We start from the raw sequence: 11,965 nt of genomic DNA, 5'->3' as shown, positions 1-11,965 counted from the left end.
CAACGACACCACAGAAGCTAACAGCACCAGAGAAGCTAACGACACCAGAGAAGCCAACGACACCACAGAAGCTAACGACACCAGAGAAGCCAACGACACCACAGAAGCTAACGACACCACAGAAGCTAACGACACCACAGAAGCTAACGACACCACAGAAGCTAACGACACCACAGAAGCTAACGACACCACAGAAGCTAACGACACCACAGAAGCTAACGACACCACAGAAGCTAACGCGGCGTATAAACGTCGACAGACTGAATATTTATTGAACAAAGCTGCAGTTATATTATTAATAATGAACTTGTAATGCTTAATGAACAAACCTGCTCTGTGTAACCGAAGCTGAGGGTTGAAAACAGCGTCCAGTAGTTTACGTTGTCGCTCGTTCTCCTCTTTTGATCGACCAAGTTCCTCCTCGTACTCTGCTATCGTTCTTTCAAACAGCCCAAATATCTCTTCAGCAGCCGCAGTTAGTCGCTGCTTCACCAACGATCTCAGCATTTGGACTTTAGACATGTTCACACTTTAAAAACGCAACAAAAGAGACAGAAACTTGAAACTCCGCTGACACACCTTTCTATCAGACGCCATCTTGTTCAAAGTCGCGTTAGCGACAGTAAAGAGTACAGCTTCCGGTAGAGATGAACTCATGGGCTTCAAAATAAAAGTGCAGAAGTGTTGGAATTGTGGGCTTATTCAGAAAAACTTTTGATGGGCAGTTTACACAGATAGTCCATAAGTGTAACGTTCAGGAAATAAAATCAAACCTTTAACACATAATCCATCAGTATAACTTTTTTCCAGAGCTGAGTGTTGCTCCATTGTTATCTGCTGTGTTAGTGGATCCAACCATTGGCAGATGATGATTTCTTTCTGATTCTTAATAGTATTGTTTTCTTGGCTATAGTTCACAAGTAGGGCAGAGCTGCCAACTCTTTTCCAATGAAAGTAGCTTGCACTAGCTCCAAAAAGTCGCTTAAAGTCTCCAGATGACATCATATGCTTACATGGATGTTGATGACGTCTTCGCAGACTGAATCACCGTGACCTTGATCTAAACCTTCCAGGTAGAAACTGCAAACTGTTGTGAATTGCAGTGATATGTGAATTCAGCAAACCTGTTTATTTCTGTTATTTTCAGCCATGACTGAAACATTTAAAGATATATAGTTTAACACCATGGTTTATCCTGTCTGAAATTTCTGCTGTGCTTATTTTATGTCCTGAGTTGCTTTATTACTTCCCTTGCTTTCACTCGCCTCTGCAGCAGCTGCTCCTCTCATCCATCGATCAGATCAGCTCTGACTGGAGCTCTTGATCAGTTATCCACCCCATGACTCATACACAGGGAATCCATAAGTGTAACATCAGAATGGTAGCTGTCTTCTATCAAAGGATCAGACTAGCTCTGATTGGAGCTCTTGATCAAAGTTATCCAGCCCCATAAAATATAAAAACAGGGTCACCTAAACAATATCCACATCAGTTTAAGTGGACACTATATTAAAAGTTTCAACACCTAACCATGCTGTCAGACAGCCCTTTACAACTGAAAACTGATGCAGTTACATGATGCTCTCCTAAAAGCAACCAGACTCCACTGACAGAATCAGTAATTTTACCTCATAGAACACAACGAGTCGCTGGTCTTCAGCTGCCCTTCGATTGGACAGTTAGTTTCTGTTGTTGTGTGACTTTTGGAATCAATCTAACCATGCCAGTTCTCTTGTCTGCTTCTCCAAACTGGAAGAGTAAAGCTGATAACACACAATTCCAAATGAAGGCTGAGTCATGAAGATTGCTCAGCGATGATTACATTTTCTTTTTTTATAAATTTACAAAAATGTCTGAAAAGATGTTTTCACTTGCTCATTATGGGCTATTTTGTGCAGATTCTTAAAAGAAAACTATGTTCAAATCAGTTTTAGAATTTAGCAGCCAGAGTAGCTCTGCTGCTCTGGATCCAAGTATAGCAAAGAGCCACAGTGCTGCATGCCCTCCCCCGAACAAGCAGCAAAAGTCCAGTCACCACCAGATAACAGGTGTTGACCCAGCTTGGCTGTCAGAGGGGAAATACTCCCCCTGGCTGTACAAGACTGATATTGGTCAATGAGTAAGGAAGTAAATACATACATTTAAAAACACACATGCATACATAAATGTTCGGGTCTGTGTCAGTCATGAGTTTTTTTTTAAAATCTTATTCCAAATAGATTTTTTGGACTGAACAGCTGAATCACTTTTCTCCCTCATGAATTTTCATGTGTGTATGTAAATATCCATTTTGTATAAATGATTTCCCACACTCAGATCAGCTAAATTGTTTCTCTCCTGTATGAGATCTCATGTGTTTCTTCAGATTTCCATTTAGACCAAATCTCTTCCCACACTCAGAGCAACTAAATGGTTTCTCTCCTGTATGAGTTCTCATGTGTCTCTTCAGATCTCCACTTTGACCAAAGCTTTTCCCACACTCAGAGCAGCTAAATAGTTTCTCTCCTGTGTGAGTTCTCATATGTTTCTTCAAATCTCCACTGTAACCAAATCTTTTCCCACATACAGAACAGCTAAATGGTTTCTCTCCTGTATGAGATCTCATGTGTACCTTCAGATGTTCACTTCGACCACATGTTTTCCCACACTCAGAGCAGCTAAATAGTTTCTCTCCTGTGTGAGTTCTCATGTGTTTCTTCAAAACTCCACTGTAACCAAATCTTTTCCAACTCTCAGAACAGTGAAATAGTTTCTCTCCTGTGTGAGTCTTCATGTGTTTCTTCAAAACTCCACTGTAACCAAATTTTTTCCCACACTCGGAACAGCTGAATGGTCTCTCTCCTGTATGACATCTCATGTGTACCTTCAAATCTCTACTGTAACCAAATCTTTTCCCACACTCGGAGCAGCTGAATGGTTTCTCTCCTGTATGAGATCTCATGTGGGCCTTCAAATCTCTACTGTAACCAAATATCTTCCCACACTCAGAACAGCTAAAGAGTTTCTCTCCTGTATGAGATCTGGTGTGTCTCTTCAAAACTCCTCTGTAACTAAATCTTTTCCCACACTCGGAGCAGCTGAATGGTTTCTCTCCTGTGTGAGTTCTCATGTGTCTCTTCAACCGTCCGCTGTATTCAAATGTTTTCCCACACTCAGAGCAGCTAAAGAGTTTCTCTCCTGTATGAGATCTCATGTGTCTCTTCAGTTGTTCATGTCGAACATATGTTTTCCCACACTCAGAGCAGCTAAATGGTTTTTCTCCTGTATGAGATCTCATGTGTCTCTTCAGATGTTCACTTCGAACATATGTTTTCCCACACTCAGAGCAGCGAAATTGTTTCTCACAAACAATCAAATCACTCACAGGGACTTCATCATTTTTCAGACAGTTTAAACCTGACTGAGGTTCTCTGGTCTCCTTCCAATCATCACTGTCATCAGTCTCAGGTTGTAAATGTGTATCTGGATCTGAGTTCCTGGCTGGTTCTGCTCCTCCACAGTCCTCTCCCTCTGCTTCTGTTTCCATCTGTTCAGTGTGTCTTTGATGAACCTGTGAGGACTGAGGTTTCTCTTCATCATCTTCACTCTTCACAGGGACAGGAGTGAATGTGAATTTGGTGATATCATCCTCCTCCAGCCCTTGAAGCTGCTCTCCCTCCTGACTGATCCAGAGTTCCTCCTGTTCCTCTTTAATGTGTGGAGGCTCTGGGTCCTCCTGGTCCACACTGGAGCTCCACTCCTGCTGCTCAGGGGGAACCTCTTCTTTAACCACCAACAGCTGCTGGACGTCTGCAGGGAACAGGAAACACACACACAAACACACACACACACACACACACACACACACACACACACACACACACACACACACACACACACACACACACACACACACACATGTTACAGACATCAAACTTCAGACCACAAACTTCTACAGATCTCTGAGCATCAAACAGCTTCACAGTGTTCACTCAGCTGTGTCAAGGCCAAAACACACCTGTGGTGAACAACAGAAGACCCCCTGCCCCTCCCTTGTTAATCCCTCGCTCATGGTTAATGCACTTAAATCGAGCGCCCTGCAGAGCAGCATCCACATCTCCCTGTGACCTGCATTCATGGACAGCCAGGTAAAGATAGTGTTTGCCCTCAGTCTTGGTTTTGTTTGTTACTGTTGTGAGATTAAACTATTAAAGCATCTCATACAGCCAGCCTAATTTAGGCAATAACCCACCATTTACCAAGTTTAAATAAACCAAGTTTAACAATAAGTAAGCTAGTCTGGCATAACATCACACCATCTCCCTCCAACTCTCTGGCTGATTCTGGTTCACCAACTTCCTGCTGCGTTCAGAGACAGGTGCTGAATTGCTTTCCCACTTCCACATGTCTTTAAAAAACAAAAGTCAACTCAAAATAGTGTTGAGATCTCCCACAATGCGACTGTGATCATTCATTTAAATAAATATAAAATGCAGTTTGGTGCCAAGAGCACAGAGAGGGAGAGGAGCTGGAAGCTGCAGCTGCTGCAGGAGTCTGTTCTCTGGGATCTTTAAAGAATATCTAAAGCTTATTTAGGGGATAATCTGAAGTGTATGGATGTGAGTATTTAATAAAGAAAGAGCAGTTTGCTCATATATACAAACTGTATTGTTTACTAATTCTTGGGCGGTGGGCTGAAGTTTAAAAAACATGAATTTAATTGTATTTCTGAACCAACAGGAAATAAAGAATTTAGCTGCATCCCAGGTTAAATTAAAGGGTTCTGATGGGAAAGTAACAACAAGAGAAAGTATAAAATAAGCCCTGCATTTAAGGCCTGAAGAAAAGACCCATGTTTGTAGGAAGGTGAATTTGATGGAAACAAACCAAACTACCCCATAAGACTCTTTTCTCTTCAGCTCTCTGTTAACTTGTACTTTACTTGAGTATTTCTATTTCCTGCTACTTTATACTTCTACTCTACAACATCTCACAGGTTCATATTGTACATTCATACCACACTACATTTGTTTAACAGCTGGAGTTACTTTAGTGATTCACATTAACAATACAAAATATGTTAACAGAATAAACACTGATAATCATTTAAGAATGGTAATGAAAAGCTAACGACACCAGAGAAGCTAACGACACCAGAGAAGCTAACGACACCACAGAAGCTAACGACACCAGAGAAGCTAACGGCACCAGAGAAGCTAACGCAGCGTATAAACATCGACAGACTGAATATTTATTGAACAAACCTGCAGTAATATCATTAATAATGAACTTGTAATGTTTAATGAACAAACCTGCTCTGTGTAACCGAAGCTGAGGGTTGAAAACAGCGTCCATTAGTTTCCGTTGTCGCTCGTTCTCCTCTTTTGATCGACAAAGTTCCTCCTCGTACTCTGCTATCGTTCTTTCAAACAGCCCAAATATCTCTTCAGCAGCCGCAGTTAGTCGCTGCTTCACCAACGCTCTCAGCATTTGGACTTTAGACATGTTCACACTTTAAAAACACAACAAAGAGACTCTGCTAACACTCGTTTCCACCAGACGCCATTTTGTTCAAGCAATGGGACGTTCATAGGGTGCGTCCCAAGTCTCTTATTTTTATAGTGCTACTGCGAGCTCCTCGCTTGAACCGGAAGCCGTTCGAGCTCCGCCATCTTCTAGGCCGCCCCAAGTCTCTTATTTGTGCAGCGAGGAGCTAGCGCTAGGAGCTAGCAGCAAGCTTTAAGCAGCTACGAGCTAGGATGGTCGAGAGGTTCCTAACAGGAAGTCTTTTTCAGCTTGAGGCCATGACGTATAAATACCCGCCCCCTTTATCTGGCTCATTTGAACGAGATGGCGGAGAAACAGCGCAAGTGTACCCGTTACATGCATTCTTTGCAATGAAACGCTGTAATTCACATGCCTACGTGACTACAAAGAGTAACGTTAATGATATTTCGTGCAAGACTGTCATGTTGTAATTAAGTTTATTTCATTCACAGTCTGTTGCGTTGTTCAGCGGACTGTCGGTGATGTGTGGCTGTTAAATGTACAGCTGCTCATGTCCAGAACCACACGTGTTGATATAACACCACACACAAACACACACACACACACACATTTGCCCATCATTAATTGTCCTGCATGTCATGTGAGTGGAATAATGTTTAATAGCTTGTAGGTGATATTAATTAGCCTATTAATATTAATATTAATTAATATTATTACTTTCATGTTGTTCTAAGATACTGTCATTACCGTCTGTCCTGCAGCTCTCTCTGTCACTGTCTCTCTCTCTGTCACTGTCTCTCTCTCTGTCTCATTGTGTCATACGGATTACTGTTAATTTATCATGCTGATCTGTTCTGTACGACATCTGTTGCACGTCTGTCCGTCCTGGAAGAGGGATCCCTCCTCAGTTGCTCTTCCTGAGCTTTCTACCGTTTTTCCCCGTTAAAGGGTTTTTTGCGGAGTTTTCCTTATCCGCTGTGAGGGTCTTAAGGACAGAGGGATGTCGTATGCTGTAAAGCCCTGTGAGGCAAATTGGGATTTGTGATATTGGGCTTTATAAATAAAATTGATAAAATTGATTGAGGCAGACTGACAGGTCTGATGTCTTATTCACTCAGCAGCTGACTTGTTGAATGATGGCGAGTGGATTTAATAATAGTGATAATAAGCACCGAATCCCATTCTGTGCATTCAGCCTCTCTTCTCACCCGCTCAGCATCAAACACATGGAGTTCCTCATCTGTGTGCTCCGGCTCAAACAGGTATGGCTCTGGGTCTTTGTCCGCTACAAGAAACTCTTCAAAATCGCGTTCAAAGTCGTCTATTGCAGCTACTATAGTCCGGAGATATTGCTCGGCTAAATAAACAGCTGAGCTCTGTTTACAGGCTACGCTGTCAGTCAGTGTGCGGGCTGGAGATTGGTGGAGCAGAGAGTGGAGGGGGGTCCCCGCTAGGTACTGTAAACGAGTATGTGTGTATGGAGTGTGTGTGTTACGCCAGAAGAGTCAGAGTTTGGGACGGAGTGGAGTGTTACCGGAGTTTCTGGAGTGCTCAAATAAACAGGCCTTTTTCCCGAACGCTCCTCTGGTCTCCTGCTCATGAGGGATTCATTACAATATCGTAACATGGTTTAGATTTCTAAATAAACATTCACCTCGTCGCTAGATAGACCTACTCCTGAAAAACTTGTGCGCAAGGCTTTTTGTCCGTACGAGGCCACCGTCATTTACCCGACGGGAGGGGTGAGCGAGTGAGCCCTGCAATCTAGAATTTGACCACTGATGTCACTGTTTTCAACCCATTTTACATACTGGCCCTTCAAAGTCCAAAAGTGTTACATGGAATTGTGGGCTTACTTAGAAAAACACACTCAGGAGGATAAATGATGAAAATACACTTATTCGAAAGAATGACTTTTATTGAACTGTTCCAGTTGATTTTTAGTTTTCTTCATTTGATTTTATATATGCAGAAAAAAAAGTAGTTTATGTAGTACACACACGTGTTCTGTTAAATTGCGTGCGCGTTTCATCAAAACATGTGTGCCTAGCTGTCACTCCCACAAACTGCAGCAAGAGGACAGATTACATCTGTTTACATCAAGAGGCAGACAATATGATGAGACAGTGGAACGTGACTGCTGTAACAACCCCTCCGCTCCACTAGTTGTCCCTGCCTTTAGCTGCTCCTGCCTGTCTTCAGTCTCTCTCTGGTCCGATCGGAGCATGGGCACGGCTGCTGCTGTTTTCTTCTTCTGTTTGCTCCATACATTTCCACACATCCACACATGCTTAAACTACTGACTACTTAAGAGCTACAAATTTGCCGTCTTAAAACGGACGTCGAATTAGACGTTTTGGTCCATTCGGCATTCCACAGTGCACGGCCGTAGTAAGTCGCACTTGTGCTGTCACGCTATCTTGTTCAAACAGTGTGACGTTCGCAGCAGTAAAGAGTATAGATTCTGGTACAGATGACTTCATGGTTATAAAACGTGTGCACGTTCAAAAAAAAAAAATAACATATGCATGTCACCTCTCGGTCTCCGTGGAAACACGATGGAGATTTTCAAGACCTAACCATGCTGTCAGACAGCCCTTTACTGATGCAGTTACATGATGCTCTCCTAAAAGCAACCAGACTCCACCGACAGAATCAATAATTTTACCTCACAGAACACAATGAGTCGCTGGTCTTCAGCTGCCCTTCAATTGGACAGTTAGTTTGTGTTGTTGTGTGACTTTTGGAACCGACCTAACCATGCCAGTTCTCTTGTCTGCTTCTCCAAACTGGGAGAGTAAAGCTGATAACACTCAATTCCAAATGAAAGCTGAGTCATGAAGATCGCTCAGCGATGTTTACATTTTATTTTTTTATAAATTTACAGAAATGTCTGAAAAAATGTTTTCTCTTCATTCACATAATTATGAGCGATTTTGTGCAGATTTCTTAAAAGAAAACTATGTGAGAATTTAGCAGCCAGAGTAGCTCTCCTGCTCTGGATCCAAGTACAGGAAAGAGCCACAGTGCTGCATGCCCTGCCCCTGACAAGCAGCAAAAGTCCAGTCACCACCGGATAACAGGTTTTGACCCAGCTTGGCTGTCAGAGGGGAAATACTCCCCCTGGCTGTACAAGACTGATATTGGTCAGTAAGTACGTAAGTAAATACATACATTTTATAACATACAAACATAATTGTTTGGGTCTGTGTCAGTCATGAGTCTTTTTAAAATCTTATACATACATTTTATAACATACAAACATAATTGTTTGGGTCTGTGTCAGTCATGAGTCTTTTTAAAATCTTATACCAAATAGATTTTTTTTTTTTCAGACTGAACAGCTGAATCACTTTTCTCCCTCATGAATTGTCATGTGTGTATGTAAATATTCATTTTGTATAAATGATTTCCCACATTCAGATCAGCTAAATTGTTTTTCTCCTATATGACATCTCATGTGTCTTTTTAGATTTCCATTTAGACCAAATCTCTTCCCACACTCAGAGCAGCTAAACTGTTTCTCTCCTGTATGACATCTCATGTGTACCTTCAGATTTCCATTTTTACCAAATCTCTTCCCACACTCAGCACAGCTGAATGGTTTCTCTCCTGTATGCGATCTCATGTGTCTCTTTAGATCTCCACTTTGACTAAAGCTTTTCCCGCATTCAGAGCAGCTAAATAGTTTCTCTCCTGTGTGAGTTCTTATGTGTTTCTTCAAATCTCCACTGTGAACAAATTTTTTCCCACATTCAGAACAGCTAAATGGTTTCTCTCCTGTATGAGATCTCATGTGAACCTTCAGATGTTCACTTCGACCATATGTTTTCCCACACTCAGAGCAGCTAAATAGTTTCTCTCCTGTGTGAGTTCTCATGTGTTTCTTCAAATCTCCACTGTGACCAAATCTTTTCCCACACTCAGAACACCTAAATGGTTTCTCTCCTGTATGAGATCTCATGTGTACCTTTAGATCTCTACTGTAACCAAAGCTTTTCCCACACACAGAGCAGCTAAATGGTTTCTCTCTTGTGTGAGTTCTCATGTGATTCTTCAAATCTACACTGTAACCAAATCTTTTCCCACACTCAGAGCAGCTAAATAGTTTCTCTACTGTGTGAGTTTTCATGTGATTCTTCAATACTCCACTGTAACCAAATCTTTTCCCACACTTGGAGCAGCTAAATGGTTTCTCTCCTGTATGAGATCTCATGTGTACCTTCAGATGTGCACTTCGACCATATGTTCTCCCACACTCAGAGCAGCTAAATCGTTTCTCACCCACAATCAAATCACTGACAGAGACTTGATCATTTTTCAGAGACTTTGAACCTGACTGAGATTCTCTGGTCTCCGTGCAATCATCACTGTCATCAGTGTCAGGTTGTACATGTGTGTCTGGATCTGAGTTCCTGGCTGGTTCTGCTCCTCCACAGTCCTCTCCCTCTGCTTCTGTTTCCATCTGTTCAGTGTGTCTTTGATGAAGCTGTGAGGACTGAGGTTTCTCTTCATCATCTTCACTCTTCACAGGGACAGGAGTGGATGTGAACTTGGTGATATCATCCTCCTCCAGCCCTTGAAGCTGCTCTCCCTCCTGACTGATCCAGAGTTCCTCCTGTTCCTCTTTTGTGTGTGGAGGCTCTGGGTCCTCCTGGTCCACACTGGAGCTCCGTTCCTGCTGCTCAGGGGGAACCTCTTCTTTAACCACCGACAGCTGCTGGACGTCTGCAGGAAACAGGAAACACACACACACACACACACACACACACACACACACACACACACACACACACACACACACACACACAGATGTTACAGACATCATACTTCAGACAACAAACTTCTTCAGATCTCTGAGCATCAAACAGCTTCACAGTGTTCACTCAGCTGTGTCAGAGTGAGTGAGGTTGAGGTGAGCTTTAATTTCATAGCAGTCATTAACATGTACTGTTACTCTTGTCATGTCTGGAGGCTACAGTGTGGCTCTTTATTTGCTCAAACTAAAGTGAATTATGTGAGAATGATTGTCCATAGGATGCGAGAGTTTGCTGTAAGTCAAGTTTGATTACTGGCAGCCTGAGTAAATAAGATGCTGTTAGTACATCAACTCAAGTACTACTGAAGTACAAATTTGAGAGTGAGGCAGAGTGGATTAGGACTGGGTATCGCCACTGATTTCCTGAAACGATCCGATTTCGATTCAAGGGGTCTCGATCCAATATCGATTTGACTGGAGATTTTTCAGTTACAAGACCAGTCCCTCCAGGATCTCGCGACAGAAAAAACTTGAATTTGCGGCAAATTGTCAAAAAATTGCGATAAAATTGCAGCAAATGACAAAAATTGAAAGTCAGGAGAAAAAAAAAAATTTAAAAAAATGTAAACTACTGCCTCCAAAAAATAAGTCATGAGTCATAAGTCACTAAAGACTGATGTCTTTCTCCCTGGTTTTGTGTTTAGATGGGCGGATACAATTTCAGAGTTTAAAAAAACTCCCTACGTTGCAGAACCAATAGTAAATCTGCAGGGCGGTCCTTCGGTGGCTCGCTGAACTCTTGTGCTTGTAAACATAGTCCGACTGTGTCAAAATTTTTAAATAAAGTCACTGAAAGTCCTTCATTTCCACAGTCTTGCGGACGGAGCACATGTTTGATAAAACGGAGTTAAATCTCTCAGCATTCATTTTCAAGCTCTCTGTGTGTTTGTTTCCTTGCAGATGGGAAAAGGGGGAGCAGATATTTCCGGGAGGGCGTGTCCTTTTCAAAAATGCAAGAGGCGTTGCTTTGTTGCCGGCCGTTTTCTCTCGAGTGTTAAACACACTTTCGAAAAGAGTGTCCCCAGACTATCAGAAGGCAGAGATCTCTGATTGTCTGGTGGTGAGTCTATGTAATCACTTGCTGTTATAATCATACTGAATATTACAAAAACAGCTTAAAATGTTTCAGTTCTCTTGTTTAGTTTTATTTAATTAGTTTCAAAACACGGACTCCGACAATGTTGCAAAAATTCAGAGAATACTGTAGCCCTCAAACCAGACAGTGTGACTGTAAAACAACATGTAAGCCACATCTTCTGTAAACATAACATTTCAATAATTTCAACACATATTGTCTGCATTTAAACAGTGCAAATTCTTATGTCCATTCAGAGAGTTTCTCCATACTGCAATGCTATTAGCGCATTTGATGATGCGTCTGATGACGTTTCAAATGACGTCGCAGTTGCGACGACTTCTGGTCAGCTGTAAAATACAGGAAAACGTGGAAAAACTGCATGACTTTTGAAAAATTGCAAGCCCCACAAATACTGAGGACTTTTGTTTAATTTGCGTTAATTATTGTAGTCGCAAGATGGCAATTTTCTGGAAGGACTGCAATACCAATTTTTGCTAGTATGTGAAAGAGATTCTCAGAGAACTAATCGTGTAACATTTACAAGGAATTATTAAAAAAAAAAAAAAAAAATTCATAATTAA

The 11,965-nt window shown here is 41.8% G+C and overlaps 2 protein-coding genes, 1 long non-coding RNA gene and 2 pseudogenes across 3 annotated transcripts in view; 1 reads left to right on the top strand and 4 right to left on the bottom strand.

The window, feature by feature from the left end:
• Window positions 1–1,344, bottom strand: part of LOC125884162 (zinc finger protein 3 homolog) — a 123,178-nt gene extending 121,834 nt beyond the window's left edge. Inside the window, exon 1 of the mRNA XM_049568986.1 lies at window positions 330–1,344. Within this exon, the coding sequence (XP_049424943.1) occupies window positions 330–522 (193 nt within the window). The 5' untranslated portion in view covers window positions 523–1,344. The remainder of the gene's footprint in view (window positions 1–329) is intronic.
• Window positions 1–10,117, top strand: part of LOC125884194 (uncharacterized) — a 54,013-nt gene extending 43,896 nt beyond the window's left edge. Inside the window, exons 2-3 of the long non-coding RNA XR_007448668.1 lie at window positions 3,448–3,564; window positions 9,991–10,117. This is a non-coding gene — a long non-coding RNA (uncharacterized LOC125884194). The remainder of the gene's footprint in view (window positions 1–3,447; window positions 3,565–9,990) is intronic.
• The window catches only part of LOC125884150 (gastrula zinc finger protein XlCGF57.1-like), a 561,995-nt gene that overhangs the window by 468,681 nt on the left and 81,349 nt on the right, over window positions 1–11,965 (bottom strand). The gene's annotated exons all lie outside the window — the stretch shown is intronic.
• Window positions 1–11,965, bottom strand: part of LOC125884166 (gastrula zinc finger protein XlCGF57.1-like) — a 78,232-nt pseudogene that overhangs the window by 60,048 nt on the left and 6,219 nt on the right.
• Window positions 2,058–5,554, bottom strand: LOC125884167 (gastrula zinc finger protein XlCGF57.1-like; annotated as a pseudogene).

This window comes from Epinephelus fuscoguttatus, linkage group LG23 (assembly GCF_011397635.1).
Source record: "Epinephelus fuscoguttatus linkage group LG23, E.fuscoguttatus.final_Chr_v1".
Taxonomy (NCBI): Eukaryota; Metazoa; Chordata; class Actinopteri; order Perciformes; family Serranidae; genus Epinephelus; species Epinephelus fuscoguttatus.
This window is presented reverse-complemented; position numbering and strand designations above follow the sequence as displayed.